This window comes from Gymnogyps californianus, chromosome Z (genome assembly GCF_018139145.2).
Source record: "Gymnogyps californianus isolate 813 chromosome Z, ASM1813914v2, whole genome shotgun sequence".
Taxonomy (NCBI): Eukaryota; Metazoa; Chordata; class Aves; order Accipitriformes; family Cathartidae; genus Gymnogyps; species Gymnogyps californianus.
Genome location: NC_059500.1, coordinates 61,172,787 through 61,200,659, shown reverse-complemented (window position 1 = coordinate 61,200,659; position 27,873 = coordinate 61,172,787). Strand labels below are relative to the sequence as shown.

At 38.7% G+C, this 27,873-nt stretch overlaps 1 protein-coding gene across 1 annotated transcript; it reads right to left on the bottom strand.

Annotated features, from left to right (window-relative positions):
* Nucleotides 1-637: 637 nt before the first annotated feature.
* Nucleotides 638-27,809, bottom strand: TRIM23 (tripartite motif containing 23). The gene is made up of 11 exons (XM_050912800.1): nucleotides 27,702-27,809; nucleotides 26,587-26,749; nucleotides 15,249-15,370; nucleotides 14,073-14,351; nucleotides 13,255-13,437; nucleotides 12,496-12,711; nucleotides 11,304-11,438; nucleotides 5,916-6,045; nucleotides 5,690-5,800; nucleotides 4,131-4,255; nucleotides 638-3,776 (listed from the first exon to the last, which is right to left on the bottom strand). The coding sequence occupies exons 1-11, from the start codon at nucleotides 27,807-27,809 to the stop codon at nucleotides 3,597-3,599; spliced, it is 1,752 nt and encodes a 583-aa protein (XP_050768757.1). The 3' UTR covers nucleotides 638-3,596.
* Between the last annotated feature and the right edge of the window lie 64 nt (nucleotides 27,810-27,873).

Genomic DNA, 27,873 nt, shown 5'->3' with positions numbered 1-27,873 from the left:
GCTATGACAGGGATGTAATCTATCTCTGTCCTTTAAAAACAGTTGTGTACGTGTCTTCTGCGTCGAAGAGCAATGATCAGCTCTTGGAATGCCAGTGTATAAAGTCCCATGCCAACTTGTTTGGCATTGCCAGTAATGTTTTTTTCTTTCAATGTTTGCTGTCTCATTATTTTAGCCTAGAGAGTCTGTTTATGGCTTCATTCCTACAAACATTACTACTTCTACTGAAATACTTAGTTTAAAATAAATGATCGCAATCATCTCAACTAAGCTTATGTCAGGTGTTTCTGATGCAGTCCTCAATGAAAGCTCAGACAACTTCTCAAGCTGTTGTGAATCTGTGGCTAGATATGGTGCTGTTACTATGTTGGATAGTTAAGTCTGCTCTCAATACAGCAACATTAACTTTGACTATTCACATAACACCACTGCACTCATACAAGACTTGGGAGTTTACAGTTCTGGTAACTGCATTCATGAAATGAGATGTGATGCATGCTAATCAAATTCAGTCCCTCAAAAGCTGCTACCACTAGGAAGCTTATCTTCAGTGAGATAAAGGGATATCTTCAGGGATCAGTAAGAAAAATTCTCTAGTAAGTTAAATGTAGCACACCTCTATTCTGAGATTACCTGAACCAAAAAAAAGGCAAGTTTATTAAAATTCAAAGTTTTAGATACTTTTATTGAAAAGAATTCATTTTCTGGGCAACTCAAATTGCAGCATCTCATGAATTGTTTCCACTAAAAGAGCTCTTTCTTTCAAGAATCTTTACATAACATCCACACCTACTCCAACAGTTCAGAGTAAGAACTATCTCAGAGTAAAACCCCCATGTACCACATCGTCCACAATAAATTTGAAGGTAGCGTACAGTAAGACCGTATCAAGTGATAAAATATTATTTTTCAGTTAGCCTAGACATACTATTTTTGAGCTGATATTCTTTAAAGAAAGCCACACCACAGTCACTGGATGTTATGTTTACTCAATTTCACAATTAAGTCAAAATCTTATGAAAAATTACTCAGTCTTTTCAAATAATCCTCATAGTAACGCTTGAGTGAGTTTTAGTTGAGGAAATACTCCACTTACATATTGCGTAAGTCAGTACACTGAAAACTAAAGTTCGGTAAAACTGGTGAAACAAGCTTAAATTTATAACTGAAGCAGTTTATATGTAATATTAATTTATAATACAAATAAACGTCTTAGTGTACCTGTTTACACTGAAGAGTTCACAGATGAATGCAACACTTTCACAGTAACTTCAAGTCATCTTGAATAAATTCCATTTAAAAACACTTTTATGGTAGCATTCCATGTGTCACAAGCAATCCTTTGTACTCAAAAATATGCATGAGTGAGAATTTTTTCTCTGCCCTCAAATGTAATGTTACAAAAAATCCAAACTAGTCACCTTGAACACTTTAAAGTAGAACTATACTGAGAGGCATGTATAACTGAAGCATAAGCCAGCTAAAATAAAGTTACAGAGTCAGGATTCTTCTAAAGAATGCATGTCTTCTCTGTTAAAAATATTCCAGGAAAAGGTATCTACCATGCTTAGCAGAACTTGTTTGTATTTTAAAGAGCTATGAAGGGACAGTCGGCCCTAACTAGGTCTGGAACTGCTCTGCAGTACAGGCTAAGTCAGAGCAGCCAGCTGTCTATTGTGCAAGAAGTTACAGGCTGGGAAGGATGAACAATTTTTAGTTCAGTAGGTGCAAGAAAACACCTTTCACACAGTTGTAAACTATTTCTAAACATATCAGGTTGTCTGAAGAAAGAGTAAATACCCCTTCTCAGTACCTACGTAGGCATTGAAGCCCATTTCACAAACATTCAACTTTAAAGCTTAGTGTTCTTTCAGCTACTATTCAAGTCATTAGACCTGCTGAATCTGAAGCTGCATTTAACACCATTTACATGAAATTTAAGTCACAAGAGAAAACTACAAATAAGTGTCATTATGAGGAAGTAGTTACCTTAACTGCTTCCTCTTGAAGAAAAGTGCAAATGTACTAAATTATTTGTTTATACATTCTTGGCTTTACCTAAGGTATGTAGTGGGAAAGCATCATAAAATTGATAATATTACAATAAAAGCCATTGCCAGAGATAATGGGATACATTTCCCTTGCCAGGTGAGGTTCAGAGCTCTCACAGGTAAACACGCTTCTCAGTGTGGCAAAAATATCTACCCATCTGTGAAATAGCACTGCTCACTTCCACTGTCTGGTTCTCGCGATTCACCTCTACTCCAGTAAGAAAAGTGACGATACGCAGTTTTGATGTATTGGCCACGCTCTTTGTAGCCCCTCTACTGACATGAAGAGGTCCACGGCATGGCTTCTTCAATTGGCAATGGCTGTGCCCTTAAAGAGGAGGGCAGAAGATTCTGGTGCGCATACCAGACAGATAAAATTGTTTGCAGAGTTGCATGTGCAGCAGAAAAAGAGACATCACTAAGTTGTTGCAACCTTCTCTAAATTTAAACAGCACTTCACCCACGTGTCATGGGTTTGTGAATGAGTAATCTTCAAAAATAGAGGCATTGGTGACAGTTGCATGTAGAAGACACAGTAAGAACTGAAAATCTAATTATGGAAGGTTTATATCACATTTTACCATCTGCTTTTCTAAGTAAGAGTTATTAATTAGTGTACACTGCTTTTACATTGTGTTATTTAATATTTTAAGGCCACCACCTTAATCTGGAAGCATGACTTCTACATAAGAGTACATAGCTGGATTGACATTACACCACACTACTTCTTTAAGAATTTATTTTTTTTTTAAACTCCATTTGACTTCTTGAGGAGTAAGCTTAATCTCTAAAGGCAGATTATGTCCTCAAGCACACACAAAACACTTTCACCTTAGTATCACCATAGTCTGTCCATAAATAATTTAGCATGTGTACAATTAACAAAAAACCCCAAGTAACCCCGCCCCCAACTAGAAAACCACCAGGTAAACAATGCCACAGCCCCCTAGGCCTGCAACACTGTTTCCCATTCTCAGTTTTCTTTGCCCAGTTATGCTGCCTTCCAGTAACAAACAGGGAAGCTAATAAATAATGTGGTGTATTTGCATGTAATTTTCAATGCCACCTTTAGATGAATGCATTCTTTAGATATCAAAGGGTAGCACCATTTATTTCGGACTAATAGACAGAGCTGGCTATTCTAATAACTTGAGATGGATTTTGGAATAGTTTCCTGGGAACCACTCAAAATTTTTCTGACATCAATTAACTACTGTAACCTTGTTATAATTACTAGATGAACTCCAATGCATATTTTATCAGGGAAGAATTTTAAATTGTAACACCCAACCTAATTTCACCAAAAATAATTTCAAGGCACCCTTGTAACGAGCCCATTCCATTACTTGTAAATGTATCAAATTTCAAAAACACTGTAACAGCACAAGTTTACTGAACCAATTATCCAATCTAGGATAAAGGCTTATATTTTTCTGTAACCACGAAGTTAAATAAAGTCCCCTCTTCAGACAGCAGACCTGGCTACAACATCCTAAATCGTGCAAACAAAACAAAAGAGTAAACTACATTGCAGCTGCTGTAAAATTAAGCCACATCCAGGACACCAGCAGCCACTAACTGCCTCGAAAGCCAGTCCAGTCCTTCATAAAGTCCTGTACCACTTCGGGCATCACAACCCTGAATATACCAGCTACGGCCACAGCAGAGTTTGTGGAGACTCAGCAGTTCTGTGATTTCTTCCACTGAAAGCGCACCTGCTACGTCCTGCAACAGAATCAGATACAAAGACTCAATTATTCTTCTGTATTATGTTTGAAGCATTTTATTTTTAACCGATAGCTTAGACTGAACCTACAGATCACATAAAAGCTTTCCAAACACGAAGGGCAAATAAAACAGTTATGCATTTACTACTTGTTACCATAAAACAAAAACTGATTGTTGAATCTACTAAGTACTCTAGCATTGCTTATTTTACCAGCATTAAACGTAAGGAAAACATCTGCATTTTATGCTTTCCACGTTACCATTCCCTACCCATTGCATAGGGTTCAGAAAGTTGGAATTTGATATGCAAACTGAGTAAAAGAGTAACAGAGTGAAAAAAATCACAAGTACCTGTTTATTAGCAAAGATCAAGAGCAAGGCATCCCGCAATTCCTTCTCTGTTAATAATTTTGCAAGTTCACTGTGTGCTTCACTGACCCTGTCTCTGTGACTGCTATCAACAACAAACACCACCGCTATGAAAGAAAAAGAGAACTGTTTTACACACATTCAAATATAAACTCTGTAAAATTAGCTTTCAACTTATACAATTTTTTTTCTAGCAGTCTGTGAAGTTTCTCAGAAGTGCACAACTTCTATTTCAAATCCAGGAGGACTGAGAAACGCCTTACATACCTCTATACTTTTTACAAAAATCTAGAATTCATCATAAAACAGGGAAAAAAAAGTCTGAAGACTTTTGCCTCGTCTAACATAAAGGCTGTGATATTTTAACTACTCAGGTGTAAAACCAGATTTACTATGTGAGGATTGAGTATTTCAGATTAAACCATTTCTTGATCCATTTATACTCAATCAACTCCCATACGACTATTTCAGTTTCCCTTAACTGGCTGTAAAATCTACAGGTTCAGCCAGATCGGCACAGCTTCCTTCAGCTACAGACTACACAATTCAGAGAAGATTGCCATGGACCCGACACAGCAGCAATAGATTTTACTATCCACTACAGAGAGTAACCAAGATGCCAGAAAGACTGGAGAATCAGGGAGGCAGAGCTAGAGGACAGTATTTAAACTCACGGTTTTTGCAATAACAAAGCCCCCAACAACAAAACTAAACAAAACTTACTGCAGTTATGCACCAAGTTAACTGCTTAGACTTTCTTACCAACCTACAATTCTTCAAGGCAGATACGATTCCATGGTAGAGGTGTTTACACAGTAAGTCTTAACAGGACATCCCAAAATACAATTTTTGACAGTTTGAAAAGATGAACAATTTAAAATGTTAAAGTTTGCAATGAAGGCTGAAATAATGCACAAAGTAGAGCACATGAACTGATGTTTGTCATTCCTAAGTATTTCAGATAATTCTGAATGAATTAATGAGGAGGAACCCCTTTCTAAATTGGAAAACAACTATGGAAGATTTACAGAAGGACAGCATGAATTTTTAAGTCGGCACCATTTAGATCAATGTTTTCAGAATCCGTATTCTAGTCTATGACCAGATATTGCACTGCAATATCAAGTCAGAAGTTACAGAACTTTGTAGAGTTTTTTAAATTGTCAACTAAAGGCTCCTAAATGCTGGGTATTTTCATTTCAAGTGCTATTTAAATTTCATACCTGGCAAGTCCTACTTCTCACTATGCAAACTCTGGAATGCTGCACCTTGTCTGTTGTCAGCTAGAACCAGTTTAGCAGAGATTCTGATTGTGTTGGCTCCATGAACTGTCTGATGGATTTATGGAGGATGCACCTTTATCATGCAGCAGACACTATGACCAACTGGATTAAAATTTCTTAGCTCATGAATCTAGCAGCTGTACTTTGCATTACATGAACGATTTTCTACAGTTACAAATTATTTCTATTAATAATCTTTTTGGCTCTGAAATACAAGCTAGAAGACAAAATACCGTTTAAAAGTTGTATTATTCTCACCTTGTGTATTGAGATAATAATGTTTCCACAAGGGCCTCAATTTGTGCTTCCCTCCTACATCCCAAATAGTAAACTTCAGATTCTTGTATTCTACTGTTTCAACATTAAAACCTAGAAAAAAATTTTAAGTTTTATAGTCTTGTTCTGTATGAATATAAAATAATAAAATTCTACAGGTAAATCAAGCATTCAGAAAAATCATTACATTTAAATTGTTGCTACTAACCTATTGTTGGAATTGGCTGCATGAATTCATCTTGCTTTAACTTAAACAAAATAGTTGTTTTGCCAGCTCCATCTAATCCTAGAGTGACAACCCGAATTTCCATTTTTGGTCCAATATGTACCCTGTTGTCCTGGAAGAAACAGCATATACAAAACAAGAGCAAGTTTAGGAAATTCAAATTAGAAAACCCTTATGTTTAACATACTTATCACTATTTGTAAAAAGACTAAATGGATGGACTCCAAAAATACAAGGTACAATCACCAATCACCTCCAGCAATAATATAAACCAAAATATCCAATAATCTCTGTAGTGAACCTGTAACTTCTGCCTGAGTTATCACATGCCTTTTAGAAAGACAGCCAATCTCATGCTAGTATGTCTGTACTTGATAAAATTTCAAATTCTTTCATCATTCTTGGTTCAAACTGCATGAGGAGTTGTTTGTAGCAATTAGTTAGAATTCTCTGATCAGAGAACTCTCTGTTGGTTTTGTAGCTTTCCACTATGTTTTGTCACATTATTAATGCCCCCACCTACAGAATTATTTCCTTTCTGGAGGCTCCATAGCTACGCCTCTTCACCTCAAGCCACTTCCAATCCTTTATCACATTACAACAGCAACATTATTAGCATTAAGCAGTAATCTGAAACAGTGAAGAAAACAAACAAAAGAACCCCCAAGTCTTGCTTGGAGGCAAGGAAAGAGAATCAACTTCCTATTTGTAGTTTAGACCAAGCTACTATGAGTATTGAATAAGCTGATGCTAACAATGCAATCAAGTGGTATTACTAATATAAAGCAGCAAACCGTAAATTGTAAAATAAACAACATAGGCTAAGATTACTATGTATCCCTGAAACATATTTTGAAGTACTTAGAAATGCTACCTTGACGAAATAGCAGAGTTTCAATCATCAGAACTTTGTGGCAATACATTTGTTTTCTTGCAAACTCCAGACAGCAGCTGGGCAAGCAATACACAAAAAGCTGTGTCTACCCCACACAGCTTTTTATTTCTTCTTGCATTAGGAATGCTATTTACTGAGTGCAAAAATGCTACAACCTTTCCTGGTACAAGACCAACATGCACCACTGTGACCAGATGTATAAACATCTACATCATGTGACTTGAGATATATATACACACACACACAGAGCATCCATTATATAGCTGGATATATGTCATCATGACATGGAACTCCATTCTCTGCTCTATCACAGATGAAGTAGCACACTGCCAGAATAATCAATACAGATTAATTCACTGACCTTATGCTACTGCAATCTCCAAAGAGAGTAAAAACACCTTGAGAAACTGCTTTCTAAAAAAAAATTAAAAAAAAAAAAAAAAAGCAAATACCACAGTGCAAAAGTCAGCAGCATCACGATTGTAAGAGTCAGACCAAAGGTCCATCTAATCTAGCATGTTGTCTGAAACTAGGTAAAGATGGATACGTGTGAAAGTAAGGAACAGGGAAAGCACATAGTGATAACTCCCCTAAATACCCTCCCCTGTGTCTAACAGTTTGCAGCTCATGGACTTACTGAGCCAACAGTGCGGTTTCTGCAACTGACAGATCTTGATGTCTGTTTGCTTCTTGAAACCACAGACATTTAGGGCCCAGAAGATCCTTGGCATAGAACTCCACAGGTTAACTATTTGTTGCAAAAAAAAGACTTCATTTGAACCTGTGAAATAAACTTGTACAAGCTGAGCAGTTTCAGGCTACAGCTTTGATACTATAAGGCAGATGCTCCAAAACCAAAAGACTAACTGAATATTTGAGATTTGGAAAATAAAACATTGAGACTTATTTGCTTTTTAATAAATTTCCTCTTAAGTTCTAGATTTTTGGATTCAGAGCTGAAGTTGCCAAATTCAGTAACAACATTGCAACACAGTATGTTATCAGAAAGGGTTATCTGCTTCTGGAGAAGAAAAACCTGTGGGCAGATTCTTGACAAGCATGTCAGCAGGAAAGGTGCAGGCAAAGAGAAAGAACACAAAGAAGTATGCAAATGGCACTGAAGAGTCTAAAAAAACGCCATGCCTCCAGAATCCTTTTCACACTCAAGCCTCGGTTCTGATTTTGTCTAAAGTTTCTGTGCCTGAAAGGAAGGAGGAAGGAAAAGAGGCAACTCTAGATAGAGCTGCTAAGTTTATCGGTTTCTTGCTGGAGGCAACACTCTGGCTATGGCCAGAGCTTGCTGACAGTGAGCCAGCCTGGCCATCCTCTCCAGGCTCAACCAGAAGTACCAGTCACCTCTATGGCTCCCATGGCTGGAGGGCAGAGGCAGTGCTGGCCCGTGCAACTTAAAGCATCGGGGAAGTGGAGAAGATGAATGATTCTGTCAAATTTAGCCATCCTGTTGCAGTTTGCTTTCTGTAAGGCTTAGAGTAAAAACAGGTTGTTCTCAGTATGTTTGTACTCTCTCTCGCAATCAAAATGCAATCTGTGATGGACACCAAATTTCCACTTTTTGTGCGAGTAGTTCTGTCACTTGACAGGAAGAACCTTGCAAGAAAAGTTCCCACTCAGAAAACAATGTATAGCACCTGTAATACGAGTCAGAAATAACTGACTATCGATCACAGCTAGAAATTGACAGATGAAAAAAAATCTCTCTGCATCAACTATATCAGCACCTTTAATTAAAAATGTTATTTAAAAAAAATCTGATCAGTAAAACCCCTTCATGTCTGCATTTCTGGCAGGTGCATAACTTGACAGCATACTTAAAAACAGGTAACCTGTGACTTCTGTTCAAGTAAAACTTGGTATTTTCTTAAATCTCAATACAGAAAGTGCAGAAGAAAAACCCACACAACAACTGTGATCTCTTGTTTTTTGTCCTTTGTTAAGAAATTTGTTGACGTGACAAAAGCTGTATACAGGTTTACTTAAAGATAGTGTTAAGTGCTTTCCCTCTGATAGATTACTGTCTTCTTGGGTACTCTTGGTGTTGGTAAGGGTTAGCAGTTTCCCATACTTGCTTCAACATTGACGAATAAGTGCTCTTAATTATCTCAGGTACTGTTTTCTTAATAATTTTGCCTCTCCCCAGTATGTACACACAAATATTTAGGATGACCAATTGCTATTCCTGTATATACACTCCACAGCCGCTGCTCTCATTTGACCAGGACAAAACTGCAATCTCTCTCTTCAAATAAGGATCACACTCCTGGATGAGGAGCCATTCCCGTGCCAACAAGCTAAGTTCATGAAGACATCTCAACCTTATTTGGTCAAAGTCCTCATAAATACATAGGTAAAGAAGGATCCACTGGAAACAACATATTAACAACATTTGGAAAAAATTATTATATACTAACATATTTCTTGAAAGATTTTCAGCATCTTGTCCTGGAATTCTCCAAATCCTCCCTTCAGAGCTTTATATGTGGCATTTCCCTTGACGGTTTAGGAGGAGGAAACAGCACTATCCATGTTTTCCATGTCATCAGTGAAACAAAAATGTGGATAAAACCTACTCACTTTCAATAGTGAAAAGACTTCTCCTCCCCTCCTTAAATCTCCACAACCTTCACTGGATATGGAATGTTTCTCTGATCTGGTACTGTTCGAAATGCTTTTTTAAATTTATAATGGATGCAGCCTTCAGCGCATGAGAGTTCCTGAGAAAGACCTTTTCAGCGATATAATAACAGTTACAGGTTTTGATCTGAAGATTTTATTTCTGTCTGAAATCTGTTGCCAGGCACAGACCTTTCAGGTACAAAAAGCCTCACTACAAGTCACAACAGTGGTCATCAGCACGACAGTATTCTACAAAAGCATTGTGTAGAAAGAGAGCTTTAAACTTTGTCAAAAGTGAGGAAGCATAAAGAGACTGAAGTAATTATTTTCACCTTACATTTTCACGGCTGCCATTATTTTTGTGAAAAATGACATTTGCTTTGGCACCTTTGAAATTCAGAATCTAAGCTTCAGAAAATTTCATAAAAATACCAATTTGTCACAGGAGAAAAACAATAGAAGCCCCATTTCTTTCTAAAGAAAGCTGAGGTATAGAGACACACTCGTGGAAGACTTCTGGGTCCCCCAAGCCGAGACCTATTTCAGATCTCCTATTACAGCTTAGCTGGCTGCAACCACTCTCTTCCCAAATGCTCAGAAATTCCCAATCAAAATTTTCTGAGTCAGATTAACAGCTCCCAAAGGCAAAACCAGACATCCAAAATGCCTCTCTGACTCAGTCGTGTGAGATGGCAGCATCAATCAACTCTGAATACACAGAACACAATTCATCATCTGTGAAATGTGAATACTGCTTCATTCATGGAACAATGGGGGTTTGCAGAAGAGGTGTCCCTGACCCTACTAACTCTGGTCTCTGCTGAATAGGGAAGGGAGGGGCAGAAGTGAAAATGTTGCATTTATTGATCTGACAAAGCAGTTATTACATGGAAATTCAAATATACTGAAGTTACAAAACAAATTATTTGGAAGAAATTGAATTTCTGACATCAACAAGGACTGGGATAGAATCGCCATGGAAGCATCCATTTCTTTATAGTAAAGGCTTCAACAGCAACAGTTAAATCCTCAGTTTCATCTCAGCAACAATAGATCCTATTCCTCTTTCATCCATTCAGAACCAAAAAACCCGTAAATCAAAGTACTTCTTGTTCTTTAGAGTTTCAAACTTATTTACTCTCCTACATGAAAAGTATCACCATTATCAAACTCCAAATAATTTAATCCTTTTCAAACAATAGGTGGTATTGATATGATATTAAAGCAATTAAAAAAACCTACTTAGATGAACTGTGTCTAAACATCAGTGAATACAAAGCAACTATAAGACAAATTATCATTTAACAAATTGAAAGAAATAAATTATTTTTAATATTATAAACTAAAAGTTATAATAGCATTATTGCATTTAGAAATAGGTGTGCAATTTTCAGGAAGTAAAATAATAAACATTCTGCAGAAGTTATGCTGTCCTCATGAAAAAGCCAAAAATACATGGAAAAACAAAGGGTAGATTCCTGGTCTGAGTTGAATGTACAACAAATCAGGGATGGTTCCAAAGAAAGGTGTTTCTAAAATTCACAAATACTATCTTACATATTTAAAAGAAAGCAGCTCATGTTCAAACAAAGCTACTGATGTAGTCAATGTCAAACGAATGTTTCTCACACTAACTATAACAGCATAGTGGTTTTGTTGCTCAAATACCAGACGGCACTCATCGTATGATAAGACACTGTGGCTCTAACTGATACTGAACTGCCTAAATTTGCTGCAACAAATACAGCATCATACTGAACATGTATTATTCCTGCTTTCTTTTAAATTACATTTGGGACTTCATAAAGTGGATAGCTGTACTTTCACGAGATTAACAATACCTTTGTAAAAGTGACAGGTATGCTAGCATCCAGCTGTACGTGATCTGCAAGTTCTGTAAATTGCTGCTGCTGTTTCTGTAATGTCTCTAGCAATCTTGTAATTTCCTGTTTGGCCAACACTACTCTGCAGTCATCCTAAACAGACAGAGAAAACAAAAGTATGCCTTTCCTTTAGTAACTTAAAATAACCAAACACAATGTAAATATGATGGTTGCAAATAAAGCATTTTAAATAGAAATACTCTAGTTAAAGCAACTCACATTTACAGAATAGATTTATTTAAAATTGCAATACAAATGTGAAGCCCTTGCCATTCTTCCTTAATACTAATAGATACCAAATAGTTCTGCAGTTTTAAAAAACTTTTTCTTTGACCTCTCTTAGTCCTGTAGGAATAACAGACAGTAATGTAATATATAAAGAATATTTATATCATTCATATATCATTCCAGCAGCTGGAATAGAGCAGCTGCTTTGCAGCATACAGCAACACACAACACAAGAAGATTAATAACCACCCATTAATGATGGGAACATCTGCATAGTTAAAAGTATATCTGACTAAGCAAGCAGACACTAGCTCTAAACAAATATAAAAAAAAAAGTACAAATAACACATTAATGAAGTAATTTCTCACACTCAGTTTACTGTTCGCTACATATACTATTTACTTCTTGCTATTACTAAATTAAGTGAATAATGGACCAGCCAGATACTCTCATATAGCCACTTTCTTCACACATTTAATATGTTGAAATACTCGTATTACAACTGCTAGTGAAAGTTATTTAGTTCTAAAACATTTTTTCCTACCAGCCTCGTATGACAACTATCTTCAAACACCTATACTGGTAATTGCAACTGTAAAATCCTTCCCATAAGTATCGTAAGTTTTTTGCTTCAGTTCCACCTCTCCTTCCCACTAACCTCACAAATAACCAGAAATTACTCCAGACAAGATCATGCCACAGGATTTCCAGCAACGGGAGAACCTGATGCTTTTATACTGATTATCCTTCTCTAACACACCCTTGTAATGAATACTTCAATCTCATGTTACATCATTATTGTTTTAACATTGTAAAGGAAATAAAAATGTAGAGTACCATCTAACCTTTTCATTTGTAGCCTGAACTTAATTTGCAGTTCTACATATCTTGCCATATGTTACAGCTCACTTGCCAACCTACCTGTTGTAAAGTCTTTTCACAATGAAGGCAAGCTGTTGAAACCTGTGACAAGAGAATGGTCATGTCTTCTTGCTGTTGCCTAAGCCAAATCAACTTCTCTCTCACGTGAGCATCAACAACACTAAGAGCCATTTCCTCCTGACGACAAAGGGTTTCATGAAGATCAGAAAAATAGGCTCGGACACATGAGCGAGCGTTCTCTGCAGTCCCTGGTACCTACAGTGTTGCAGTCACAAGATCCAGAGGATTAAGGTCATCAGTTGATTCCAGAACTACATTTTTCATTTTATTCCAGTTTCTAACTTATGTTCACATCTGCTTGGCTACATCACAGTTCAAGTCCCAGTTATACAGAAAGTCTTATCAGCCCTAACACCAAGATCCTCCAAGAAGTTACTCCAATAATCAAGTAGCTTATTTGTATGTATACACACCTAACTAAAAATGACCAGGGAAAAAAGCCTCAATAGTATCACAGCACCTGAGAACAGATGCAATCTGTCACAGTACTTCAATACTGTACTAGCAGTTACACAGCTTTCCCTACTGCCTCCCTATTTTCACGTAGCCTATAAACATTGTAACGGACTATAAGTTGCCCTCTATCTGCTGGCTTAAGCCTCAATACCGACTTGGTAGAGATACGAACTTAAGGTCTTGTCTTATTAAACCTACGTATAATTTTCAAAGAAATTCCTTATCTTGGTTATTACAAAAAGCAAATATTTGGTGCATGTGGGGAAAAATAAAAAGGCATACATGTTCAGTATGGGCCATTCCAACTCCATCTTCAACTATTTGTTCTCCTCCTTCTATATGCTGGACAATTCCAACTAGTTTTCTGGAATAATCTGAGATTTCTTCTGTGAAAGTTCTTATACAGTGGGCCATGTCTAAAATGGATGCACGAATCTGGTTTGCTGCTGGTTCCAAGACAGAATGCTATTAATTAAAAGCAACATATCAAAGATCAATCATAAATATCTTCCTTAATAATCTTTTCTATCTTACTAAATATTTAATATATATGTCTGTGTATGTAATATATGTATATATATACATATATATACACACAGGAAAGGCAAGCAAGAATTTAAAACCATCTTGCAACCTAAAATGCAATCAGGAGTTATAGATCATGCTGAGACTAAGATAGGGATCTAGCAATTACACAAGTAAACATACAAATTTGCCTGTTCACCATAATCAATTATAAAAAAAGAAGGGTAGTTAGACTGCACCAGGTTGGGTGAACTTAGTGTTTGCATGATGAAAACAACTTTCAGAACTGGTGACTCAATGCTGCAAGAAGTTCAAAAAAGCATTGGATAAAGGGACTGTCCATCTTAATATATAAATGAGTTATTGTGGTCTTAGAAATAATGGGTTTTTTTCTTGTAATTTTACCATGGCAGTTATCTGAAATGAAGGGAAAATGAAAGAACAGTATGAAGTTACTTCTATAAAGACATATTAAGAATTTACCCTCCTTTCTTGATAACCTTTTGTACTTTAATTGGATAAATAATTATGCAAGCCACCCCATAGCATGACTAGAAATGGATTATTAGCAGTACCTTATGACCTTGATGCTTCCCGTATTCTTTGCAGACACAACACATAAGTGGACTCGCCTGACAGCCCTCTTCCAAACAAACAAACTCAATAGCATGCACTTGGTGTTGGGAGCACAAGGTCTTCTCATGAGGCTTATCAGCAAGAGGTACACGCCTGTGTTTTGCTAGTGTCTTTGTAGAATGAGTAAGCTGGGAACAGTCTGCGCACAGGTGAGTGGCACAAACAGTGCAATATACAGATGCAACGTGGGCTTCATCTTCATCGCAACGAATGATACTCTAATTAAAAAAAAAAAAAAAGACAAAACTGAAGTTGTTAACATTTAATCCCCAAAACTGAGGAAAATCAGAAGACCTGCCACCAATATAAGCCTGAAAACAGACTTTCTTTAACAGCTACACACTAATAAATATTTGGACTACTTTGAAAACCTGATTTTAACTTCTCAATAAATTTTTAAAAAATAAAAGTCAGTTTCCTTTACAGTCAACTCCAATAAATTATTCTAGAGTTCTTCAGTGATTTTATAAATCCAAACTTCAATGGAAGTTGTAAAGGTTTGGAGGATAAAATAATGCAGGCTCCAGTCATTTCCTCCAAAGCAGTCATTACAGAACAAAGAATTACAAAGTTACAGATGGACAAAACACCAATGAACAAATGGGCACTTAGGACAGTTACCTATTCCTAGAATGGCACTGCATGATACTTTTTGCATACCAGTTGTTAATACTGAAATGATTAAAGCAGCTGGTTTTGACAATGAAGTACTATCACATGATGTAGTGATATCAAATGACTATAAAAGGCAACTACTCGAGAAGAAGAGTTGAAGTCTTTAGGAAGACTCTCTAAGAAGTTTTAGAAAACTGTCCTTATATCACTATAACTGAAATATCTAAATGAGTAACCTTTTCTAAAAATCTTAAAAGCCTAAAAAAGGGGAAAAGAGTGTGCATGCTTGGCAATACCTTTTTATTTTCTGCTTTAGTCAGAACAGATTAGCATTTAATTATGAAGCAATTAATTGAAGCCTTAATACTAGATACTGAAAGAAAACAACAGCATTATTAGTGAAATTACATTTGGCAAAGAACTGATTTTCATTTTTTTTTCTATCAAGATATAACTTTAAGCAAATGTAACAAATTTTTGCCTTTTTTAAAACTCAGTACCTCTCCAGATAGACCAATGGCTTCTTCTGCCGTCCCACACTGCCCAGCTGGTCCATTCTGCAACCGTTCCAAAAGTTCCAACAAAGCAAAATTCTTCTTCAAGCCCCAGACTCCAGAATCTCCTATTTTTGAGGAAGAGTTAAATGAAGGGGAGGAGAAGGAAAAAAAACCTCAAGCAAAGACCATCATGAGAAGTTCCACAAACCACAGCTGAGATTCTGACAAATATTAGGAGCACATTAACTACAGTGATATTAACTAGAGTGAGATACAACCACCACTTTTTCTATGTAAGGTCACACTACCTTTCCATCCTCTTTCTTCCTTTCATCATGGAACTATTTAATATTTATGCAGATTTTCCCTACTTAAAAGATGCCAAGATTATTAAAAATTTAGAAAAACTCAGTAAAAACACTTGTAAAATAATCCGCAATAGCTAACAACTAAAGACTACAAGGAACATACAAACTCGAACGTGTATCATAAAAATCATAAAAATTCTGCATAACTACATACAGCAAACATTTCCACTGTACTAACAGAAGCTGTGAAGAACTCACACTGACAAACCTCATATTCCCTGAATCACAAGATGCAACACCTACTGCAGGTCTCAGTCCAGTAAAAACCTGAATAAGAGTTAAAAGAATATTCAGAAAGAAAGACCCACATACAACACTATTTGATATAGCAAAAAAGAAGATACCTCATACTCTCTAGAGCAAAGCAGAAGTCCATGTCTACTCCTGCATCATCCTCATTTTGTAGAAGTTAACATGAAGCAATGTGATGAGAACCAAAACCAGAATTGCATCCCAATGGCTGCTGCTAAATATTACCTGCATAGGCCATGTAGCATATGAGAACCCTAGTGATTGCTTCTCCAAGAAAGTATCATCCTTTGACTTTTTTCAGCATCATTGTCATAAATTTAAAGACATTCTCTCTGTTACAAGGTAAAGGTGCCTCAAGAGATGAAGCATGATCTCTGAGCACTGGATCGTTACTTTTTAGTCATTACAGAATCACAGAATGGTTGAGGTTAGAAGGGACCTCTGGACATCACCTTGCCCAGTCCCCCTGCTCAAGTAGGGTCACCTAGAGCTGGTTGCCCAGGACCATGCCCAGGCAGCTTCTGAAGATCTCCAAGGAGGGAGATTCCACCACCTCTCTGGGCGACCTGTGCCAGAGCTTGGTTATCCTCACAGCCAAAATTGTTTCCTTACATGCAGACAGAACTTCCTGTGTTTCAGTTTGTGCACACTGCTCCTAGTTCTGTCACTAGACACACTGAAAAAAGCCTTGCTCTGTCTTCTTCATACCATCCCTTCAGATATTTGTAAAATACCTCTCAGCCTTTCCTCATATAAGAGATACTCCAGTCCTTCATTATCTTACTGGCCTTTTGCTCCAGTAGCTCCACATCTCTTGTACTGGGGAACCCCAAACTGGACACAGTACTCCAGGTGTGGCCTCACTAGTGCTGAGGATGGGAAGGATCACCATCCTGGACTTGCTGGCAACACTCCTCCTAATGTCGCCCAGGATACCCTTAGCCTCCTTTGCCGCAACAGCGCACCAGGTAAACCAGGACCACCAGGTCCTTTTCTGCAAAGCCACCCTCCAGCTGGTTGGCCCATTCTCTTATCTCATTCTCTTCCCAAATGAGAGAATTAGAATCATAAAACATCTCATGTTGGAAGGGACCCATAAGGATCATCAAGTCCAACTCCCTGCTCCTCACAGGACTACCTAAAACTGAACCATATGACTAAGAGCACCATCCAGATGCTCCTTGAACTCTGACAGGCTTGGGGCTGTGATCACTTCCCTGGGGAGCCTGTTCCAGTGGCCAGACATCCTCTCAGTGAAGAACCTTTTCCTAATGTCCAATCTGAACTGCCCCTGACGCAGCTTCATTCCATTTCCTCGTGTCCTATGGCTGGTCACCAGAGAGAGGAGATCAGCACCTCCCCCTTCACTCCCCTACCTTGAGGAAGTTGTAGGCTGTGATGAGGTCACCCCTCAGCCTTCTCTTCTCCAAGCTAAACAAACCAAGTGACCTCAGCTGCTCCTCTTAAGCCTTGCCCTCGAGACCTTTCACCATCTTGGTCGCGCTCCTCTGGACACACTCTGATAGTCTGACGATGTTGTTATATTGAGGCGCCCAAAACTGCACACAGTACTTCAGGTGGGGCCGCACCAGTGTAGAGTGGGACAATCGCCTCTCTTGACCAACTAGCTATGCTGGGCTTGATGCACTCCAGGACACGGTTGGCCCTTTTGGCTGCCAGGGCACACTGTTGACTCACATTCAACTTGCCATCAACCCAAACCCCAAGATGTCTTTCTGCAGGGCTGCTCTCCAGCCTCTCGTCCCTCAATTTGTACGTATAACCAGGATTACCCCAGGATTAAATGTCTCTGCTTTGTCTACATCCTTATTTGTGAGGTGACCAACCACACCCAGCAACAGACCAATGTCATCTCTGATTCTCCTTTTGCTGTTAACATATTTAAAAAAGCCCTTTTTGTTGTCCTTCACAGTACTGGCCAGCTTGAACTCTAATCGAGCTTTGGCCACGCGAATTTTCTCCCTACAGTGGCGAACAGCATCTCTGTAGTCCTCCCGTGTTGCCTGTCCTTGCTTCCAATGTCCATACACTTTCCTTTTCCACCTAAGTTCTAGAAGAAGATCCCTGCTCGGCCAAGCCGGCCTTCCACCCCGCTTGCTTGACTTCCAACACTTTGGAATTGCCTGCTCCTGTGGTCTTAAGGGATAGCTCTTAAAAACTGATTTACATCTAATGCAACAAGCACCCAGCAACTTCCTCTCAGCGGAGCTTTTATATATTTGAGACATTCCTCAAATGGGATGTTTGTGATTTTCAAGGACTGAGTACACAAAATCTGAGGTAATCCTCAATATACAACATCTAGAAAGTTATATTTGGTTAACTGCAATAGGCTGACTACCATTGCTGAATCACAACTATATACTTTTGGAAATCAGGAACGACCAATTACAGATGGACAATCTGAGAATAGAGAGGTGTTTTTAATGGAGCTTAGTGTTGAACTCACCATTAATTTCCAGAATGAGTGTCACTTCTGTATGTAGGTTTGGGTTTTTTTTCTTTTCTTCTTTAAAATCAGGGGCAGATCAACTTTGGAAGTTGTTTACTGCCCAAACTAAACCTTTATTACTGCACAGTTTAGAATCAGTTTAACTCCTTATTGACACTAACAAGGCTGTTCATATATAGTATCAATACATGCCAATCCAGGTAGAGGGTTTAATTACTTGCTAACAATTCCTAATTTGGAAGCGACAAGTAAAGAAATGCGTGTGCTCTTCCTCCAGCCTCAATGCTATGACAAGCTCTTCTGCAGTTGTCAGAGAGATTTTATTACGATCAGTTCACCAAAACTGGTAGAACACAGATATATAAACCAATCCTCATTAAAACCTCCAAATATCCTGTTTTCCTAATATCACAGAGTTAACCCATGAATGCCTATGATCTTGTAACATTATTTTTATCAGCTCTTGAAACAACATTTCTGAGAAGAAAGACAAGGTCAAGAAACTACTTGATTATATCCATCATTTCTGCTGAATACTAACAGAGCACTTCTTTGGTGCACTGAAAGGAAGGCAAGATGTGGACATTGGTTTTGTCACATAACATTGCCCTTATCTCTTTGTCAAATGTTTACATAAGTGTACAGAAGCTACTAACTTCAGGAAAATAAATGGGGGGGGGGAGGTGTGCTAGCTTTGAGTAGAATGATAGAAGGCACAACATTACCAGTAGTGCCCAGGGTAGTGACAGATGTACATTTATGTAGCTAAGAAGGTGCCCGGAAATGCCACCTAGTATTTAAGCAGAATCTGCAGGACCTGAAATTGACTCTCATATTTTATGATGGAACTTTTGAACTGTGTTTGTAAGACATGAAAAGGTTGCTGTAGTTACTTTTAGAGTGTGGGACACCACTATTTGGACAAAACTGCATATGCATGCTGCTTTTATAATTCAAGTACTTGTTTTGTACTTCATGCAAACATACCCATCCAAGAATATGAGCCAAACTTTTAGTGAACTTCTGCTATTCACTGTAAAAAATAATACATACTACCATTCCTTATTAAACTCAAGTAACTGCTTTATTTGATTTATGCTTTGCTTCAAGCAAGATCTGGAAAATAGCATTTTAGAAAACAATGCCAGATCCGGAAAAAAATTGGGCTGCCTCTCATAATCCAGATGCAAAGACGAGCAGAACAGCAACTGCAGCCTGAGGCTGGTTCCAGATCATGCCTAAAAACTTCTGACATTTTCAGTCCACATATCTGGTGTCTGACAGAAGTCTGCATCTGACATGAACTCACAGAAACTGTATCCCATGTGTTTTCCCAAAGAGAAAGCCCAGGCTACTTGAGTTGTTTGGTTCTCCTGAGTGTTGTTTCATAACTCCTAAATTATGCTGCCCGGTGGTGGTCTGGTAGGCGTATGCCCTCTGCATCCTTCTGGAATTCAGATGTCATCCCACTGATCCTATAGAGCCATTAATTCTTCCTTCTTCAGTACTGAGATTTATCAAACACTCCATAGATTCTGAGGTATCATTAGAGTTGAAAGTGCTGTTCCAAATGAACAGACACCAACTATTATGAGTAGCAGGCAGTTATGAGAACCAGCAAAACAAAGTACCCATCCCAAATACTCATGTTTCACTGCTCCTCAGCTTGGTACACATAGCCAGAGAATAATCAGTGTTTTCATGGTTCTAAGAATATGGATCTTCAGCTCCCCCAGGAGTCTGGATTTGCAGCACACAGAGTATACACTGCTATAAAGGCTCTTTGTAGAATTACACAACACTATTCAAATATAGTCACTGCATATAAGGCAACGCTTTTAAGAGCTAGATATGTTACAATATTGTTTGTAAGGAAGTGTATGCAAAAGCAAAAAAAAACCCAAACGGATCTGCAAGTTCTCCTATCCTCAGCTTCAGCTTGTTAAGAATTATTCTCTGTACTGGTTTTGGCTGGGATTGAGTTAATTTTCTTCATAGTAGCTGGTATGGGGCTATGTTTTGGACTTGTGATCAAAACAGAGATAACACAGTGGTATTTTAGCTATTGCTGAGCAGTGCTTACACAGCATGGAGGCCTTTTTCTGTTTCTCATGCTGCCCCACCAGCGAGGAGGCTGGGGCTGCATGAGAAGCTGGGAGGGGACACAGCTGGGACAGCTGACCCCAACTGACCAAAGGGATATTCCATACCATATAACATCATGCTCAGCAATAAAAGCTGGGGTGAAGAAGAAGGAAGGGAGGAACGTTCAGAGTTATGGCATCTGTCTTCCTAAGTAACTGTTATGCGTGATGGAGCCCTGCTTTCCTGGAGATGGCTGAACACCTGCCTGCCAGTGGGAAGTAGTGAATGAATTCCTTATTTTGCTTTGCTTGTGTGCATGGCTTTTGCTTTACCTATTAAACTGTCTTTATCTCAACCCTCTTTTGCCCTTCTGATGCTCTCCCCTGTCCCACTGCGGAAGAGTGGGCAAGCAGCTGTGTGGGGCTGAGCTGCCCACCACGGTGAAACCACAATATTCTCTTTTACTTCAAGAGCTATGAAACAAGAAAAATGAGACTGGCTTTCTATCTTAAGACTTCAAAACTTGTTTGAAATATATGCAAGTGCTTTTACTACCTGACAACATTTTTCCTGCAGTACTGTTTCAAAGAGCAGAGCTGCATTACACGGCTAGGCACAATTACGTGGAAGGCTGGAATGCTCACATGCCAACTGTTTTTCCATCGAGGGGAGCAGAACAAGTATTTTCACGAGGGGCATGTCACATCCAGCCAAAGTGAGGGCAACAATGCTATGGTACGTCTGAAGAGGGATGTGAACAGGAACCAACATATCCACGCTGTATACCTTATTGTTTTGCGTAGCTTCTTTCCTAGGCATTTTTCCCCCTGGTTTAAACCATCAACCATAATATTCTCAGTGGCGAAACTCAAAATAGAAGTTATATGCCTCACAGATAAAAGGAAGAGTTCAGAGAATGGATGAATGCTGTTTTCCTATAGCTATAAATGGGAGCATATATAAGCTATTCTCCCCTCCAACACCCTCAACTAGTACAAAAGAACATTGACTATCTGTTTAAAAAAAATGCTTACCAGTAAAAGATCATTCATTTTAGCAAATCTGCTGTTTCTGGAAATGGGCCTATCAAGGCACTGGTTAGTAACTTTGAAGTTAGCTGTAAAGCAAGGGCATGTCAGTGCTCTCTGCAGTTATCAGTTTCATGGTGGAAGCCTTCTCTGGTACAGATACCATTACCAACACGCAATCTAAGCTTAGTGTACTCCACAAAATAAATTGCGAACAAAAAAAGAAGTAGTTAAACTTTTGTTTGCCACAGATCTTGAAGGAGTTTCTAGAACTTGTGTTCTGGTCCTCCACAATTACTGTTAGCATGTGCACAGTCATCTGCCTTGATATATTCTGACTTCAGAGCTTAGTTATTTTTCAGCTTTAGCATTCCTAGCAGGACCACAGTGTTTTTCATAACACAGAGCAAGGAAGAGTCACCTCTTATTACAAGCTGAAAAAATACAGAGCGCAATATCCACTTTTAGAATCTAAATTATGTCAAACCAGTTCGTAAACTGAGTCTGGATTTGCTGACACTGTATCTAGACAGATTTCTAGACACTAACTCCCAGAAAGCAAAGCACAGAAAAGTGGCTAGATGGTTCTCTTCTACAGTGTTTAGAACAGCGCTGTCCCGTCCCGTAGCAAAGTGACTGTGCACCACCTTCAGTTACTACAGTATATAAAATACTCACATTAACAACACACCAATATAATGACTGCTGATACTAATGTGGACCTCTTATCTCCAGATTAGCCACTAATCCAGACAGCTGTTAACAGCAGAGGATATATGGATGTACACACACCAAAAGGATAAACCTACTTATGAAATAGATTATAGCAAATTAGCCTTTAAGCAAACATTGGATAAGGCTGAGAGAGGAAGAACCTGTTCAATCATGACATTTTCTTACAAAAGTATTTTCTTATTAAAAAAAACAAACTAAGAAGTACTGTCCTCAGTTTTCATTCTCATATCTGATTTTAATCACGTTAGTTCTGTTCCATGTCTAGCATGAAGAGAAAGCCAAGCCAGAAAAGTCAAAGCAAGACTAATTTACTGAAATGTAACCAACAGAAAAGATATGTCTGTAGCTATTCTGTGTTTATTGTCTAGTTCATAACTTAAAGCTGTCAGGAGAAACACAGTTACACTGCTTTTACATTCTTTCTTTAACTTTTTATTATATATCCTGAGACTTGCTAATACATGTTATACATTGCCAGTGCACTGTCTATCTTGGACACCGATGGAAAAACAGGCAAAGCTTACATATCAACTATTAATCTACTAATACAGAATTTATAACCAGTAAGCACCCTATAAAACATGCATTATCATACAGAAAGTCATGTCTCATTTCACTGGTACCTACCATAAAGTTTACGTGTTTAAGAAAAAGCCACTTTGCTTCTTTTTACACTAAACCTACTATAAAATTACTACGTACTCAACATACACAGTTTCAACACATCTGATCAATTGCTTATTTTATATTTAAAAACACTAACAGATGAGTCGTGTAAATACATCTATTTAATCTCTTGGACTTCAGCTCAAATTCTGCTTTGGTCACAAATGTAAAAGAGTCTAGTGATCTCATCCTTGCGCCTACAAGGGATGTTTGTGCCCATTACAAAACCACTACACAATCTGACTGTCTCTTCTCAAAAGAAGAGTGAGACATGAATAGCAGGAAGTGTGTCAGCCAGGAATGGGATAGTGACAGAGTGAAGAAACTGACTCCAGCCAACAATATAAATGTCATTTTCAAAAACATGAAGCTTGTCTGCAAAAGGATTATAAATAATGTAAGGAATAAAGGAGCGACTTTCATCTAAATGTCTGAACAAAGCTGAGAGAATGTTATGTTACAGCCGCATTTTCTTGCACAATGTTTTGAAGCTTTATCTTCGCACTCAAACACTAGCAAAAGAATATATAAATGTAAACAATACCAATGGGATGGATTCCATGAAGGATGCCAACACCTGCATACATCAGCTCAACAAGTTCTAATGACAGAAAACAGTTTCAGCCCTGTAATGTGATGACGGTAGGGAGAGTCCACCTGAGCCATGAACTGTTAACGGCTTCCTTAGCAGAGCTGCTTAGCTAAAGTCAAAAGCCAGAGCCTCTATAGTTTTCCATAAGCACATCCTTCCCAACAGTTCCCTGGTGCATGTATTTAAAAAAAAAAAAACCCACTAATCCAATGCAGGAAGAAGAGAGAAAGCACTTTGCAACAAATTATTCACCTATTCTCCCAAATCAAGATACTTTAAGAAAAAGGCTTTAAGAGGAGTCTCCTCTTCTACAAAGACCATTTTATAGATTTTTTTTTCTCCTAAATATATTGCCTGAGTCAACATAATCTCCAGAATATATGGCTTTAAAGTCTTGAAAATTGAAAAAGCTTTTCCTTTACATCTTTTTGGTTAAAGAACGTTCATCCAGTTGAAAATAACCACTGGACACCTCACATACCTTCAACATGTATGTACTCATTTAAAATTCTCCACTAGAAGATTAATCACAGACAACTTCATTAAAGAACTCTCAAAAAAACCCCAAAAATCTATGTTTAGTCTGCTCTGCAAAGTAATATGGTTTGGGCAGGCTTTAGTCTTACCAGTTCATTACTAAATATTTTCTCTCATAGCAAGATTTTATGAACTATTAGAATATTTTGCTAAGCATGTAAAGGATGTTTTTTCAATTTTCCCTTGCAGACTCCGTATTTCCAGAAATCCTGATTGACAAGGTACTTCTAAATCTGCCTGCCCATACAGTTATATATATAGAGCAGAGACAGGCCAGTAAATTTAAACCAAGTGTCCACTTCAGAAGGGAGGAAATACAGCTATATCTATATATGTATAGATCCCTGAGTATTTCTTTGAAAAAGTTCCCAAGATTCCTTGGGAAAACTTGGACGAATATAGGATTAAGTGATTTAGTAATAAGAGCAAAGGAAAACAAGCAAGTCTATCTGCTGAACTGTATAGGTTAAATGACCAACTAAAAGCATCTGTAAAATCCACAGTTACTGATTAAGGAACTTTGTTCAACACAAGTAGCTTTATGCCCTGATTACACAGCTTTTCTTTCAACAGAACTTTCTTTTGGCAGCGATCCTATAACCTAGATTTAAATACTAAACAGCTTCCTGACACTACTTCAGTAAATGGCAGAATAGCAATTACAGAAATGAGTGACAATTTAGCTTGCTTTCTCACATGCCCTAGAATGGAGGGGAGGGAAGAATGAGAAGTTCCCTGCGCCCAGAGTTGCCAAGCCTCCCTCCCAGCTCCACTCCTGAGCCCACAGAAGGAAACAGAACTACAAGCGCAGCAGATTTAACTAACAGCAGTAACTACTAAGTGATTAGAGCAAGACAACAAATGCATAGACACCTCAAAGAGGGGTCATGATGAGCTGCACTCCACAAAACACCCCATTTTTACATGCTGGAAGCAATAATATTTCTTAAGACAGTTCTTATGGACCTAGTAAGACTAAAAGTGGCTACGACCCTTTTCTGCCCCAAATCACCAGGCAGAACATTTTTATTCACAGTATTTTTACTTTCAAGCTGTTTTGCTAAAATTTTTGACCTATCAGTTTTCTGAGCAACTGCTGGTCACAGCATATCATCCTTCTTTCTACTACTAGCCAGTAGGATGCAAGTCTACTGTTCCAGACACAAAAGCTGAAGCTTTTCTTCCCTCTTCCTATCTGTAGGAGCCTTATGAGTTTAATAACATTTCACTGTGTTTCATCAGAAGTTCCTCAGCATTATGTAAGATGAAAAAACTTTAAATGTTTTTATAAAGCTTCATTTGTTAAACCTGAAACCCACAAAAAATTATGATAGGATACTTTCAGATGCCTGGGGGAAAAAAAAGCACAATAAAAACTAAGAAGTGACAAGTTCCCTATCATAATAAAAATGCTACTTTTACTTTACAAGATATAAGCAGTGGTCTTGGTCAGAAATGTTTCACAACAGCAGGACTGAGTCTTGTGGTCTAACATTCTCCCCCTTAAAAGCATACTTTAAGAAATCTTGTGCTGCTGTGCAGTCATAGACAAGAAGTACAACAAATTGTGACTCTTTTAACCATATCTTCTAGATTGACAATCATTCATGACGCTTATACTTACCACCTCTCCCCCTCGCCCCGGGAAAACAAACCCCTCTTTCATATGAGACTGATATTTCTTTTCCTGACGCCTATTTCCATGAAAGCATCCCACAGAGTGCCTTAATATTACTCTCAGTTTGGTCTACAATCTAGCAGATTCTCCTACTGCAAAGTAAATTCTTATTTGAGAGAATTTGATATTTAAACATTTCTTTCATGGATTACTAGATTAGAGATCTCCTCTGAGGATTCTCCTCCTTCCAACAGCTTTTTTCCCCTGTGCTATTCAAAACTGCTGGAGCCAGTTCTATTAACAAGTTCTTCTCAGTACAAATTCTTCTGATAACTCATCTTCTCTGTAACCCTATGTTGAATAGGCAATTCCTATTCTGAAGGAATTACAAGCAAGTGTCATCCTTTGCCTAAAATAAACTTCTGTTGATAAAAGCTGTATCTTATCCTTTCAAATACTGTCTGCAGACACTCCTACAGTAGGGGAATTCCTTTTGATAGCCTGCCACTATCAGTTATTGCATATACAGAATTACTTTACATTTTAAAAAACAGGTTTGCTATCACTGATACTTCCCTCTACATCACTTATCATGAATCCAGAAAAATCTGTTTGTCAAAGAAGCTACCTATTTAATTGCATGGTTTATTTAGTGTTTAGTACAACAGGAAACTAATACCCATTCAGGAAAGCTTAGACACTAATTTAAAATAGAGCAGTCCCTTTGTAAATATAGGTAAAGACTTTAAGGTATAAAGCTTGCAAGCCAAGGTTCAAGAAGATAAAATCTTTACTTTCTTTTTCTAAGGTATCTATTTTACTAGTGCTTAACAGTGCTATGAGCTTCTCTGAATGAAAAGAAACACTGCACATTCATTAATTGGAAATATTATCACTAAGTGGAGCATTAAGAACCTATATCTAGCATTATCTTCTAGATATCCTTGGCTGACAGGTTTTTAGAACTTTAAACTTACATTTTCATACCTAGTTCAGTAACTTGTCGATCAAAAGGACAACGAACTGCTCTGCCATGAAGGGGAAGCCGGGTAAGACAGTCATGGCACACAGTATGGCCACACAAAAGCAGCCGGGGAACTTTGTCACCTTGCAAAGAAAATACATCTTCACAGACTCCACACTCAAGAACCTATAATTTAAAAAGAGACAATATTTGGTTTTGAGCTGATAAAAAAGCAAAACTTCATACAGTAAGCCATATGACAGTTTATTTTACAGAAGTTTCTGCAATCACAGCAGACAGGACAAGTCATTAATTTTGCTTTGTACACACAAATAACGATCATATGAATGATATTTAAAAAATAAATAAATAGACATGAACACAACATTTTAACTCTTCAGTGTCCCACCTGATCACCACTAGTTCTTGCCCACTTCATTTAATGCACTGCCCCAAGAAAAGCCCCCTGGTCAAGCAGCACAACTAAGTAAGCAGAAACATTCTCGCAGGAAAAGGAAATGGAGGGCAAGACCCTGCCAAAGCAGACTATCAGCCGGTGGAGAAAGTTTCCATTCATAGCTGATGCACATAAAAAGGTCAGTCATACCAAGTTAGCCATTTATGAAGCTACAAACGCAGCATCGAGGTAGCACGAACAAAGAGCAGGGGACCGGAACATCTTAAACCGCTAATAAAAAGCAAAACTGATCGTCATTTAGGAAAAAAAAAAACCACACCCGACAATCCATAAGACAATAGCGTCAGCTAACCACCTTAGGGAGCCCAGGCGTTACTTCTTCTCCGAGACAGCTGCCCACTTTGAGGCAGTCACCCTTCCCCTCACACAGAGGCCTCCCGCCTCGCAGCCTGCTCCGAGGCACGCCACGGCAGCGTGGCTCTGCGCGGACGAGGCGGGGAAAGGGCCTCGGAAGCGGCCTCCCGGTCCGGCCCGGCCCGGCCCGAGCCGAGCCGAGCCCCGCCGCCTGAGGGGACGCCTCCTGTCCCGGAAACCCCTCGCTCCCCCGCTACCCCTTCCCCCAGCTGGGGCAGCGACGGCGCAACCCCGGCCGCCACAGCCTGCCCTGCCGCAGGAGGCGGCCGAGCCGGACGGCGCGAAGGCCCGAGCAGCCCGTCTCACCTTCACTGCGGCGCCAGTCGGGCCGCGGCCGCTGCCACCGGCCCCCCGACCGCCGTCCAGCCCGGCCCCGGCCCCGGCCCCGACCTTGTTTACACCTAGCGCCGCCATCTTGGGGACGGGGGAGTAGAGCGACAACCGGCAGGAAGGAGCCAGGAGCCGGCAGCCGCCCCCC

Bases quoted from the DNA above. Each gene is read 5' to 3' on its own strand.
- TRIM23 (XM_050912800.1), bottom strand. From the start codon at position 27,809: ATGGCGGCGCTAGGTGTAAACAAGGTCGGGGCCGGGGCCGGGGCCGGG. The intron at 26,750-27,701 runs GTGAGACGGGCT...TTTAAATTATAG, and splicing joins CGACTGGCGCCGCAGTGAAG to GTTCTTGAGTGTGGAGTCTG. The intron at 13,438-14,072 runs GTACTGCTAATA...TTTAATTAATAG, and splicing joins GGAAGCATCAAGGTCATAAG to CATTCTGTCTTGGAACCAGC.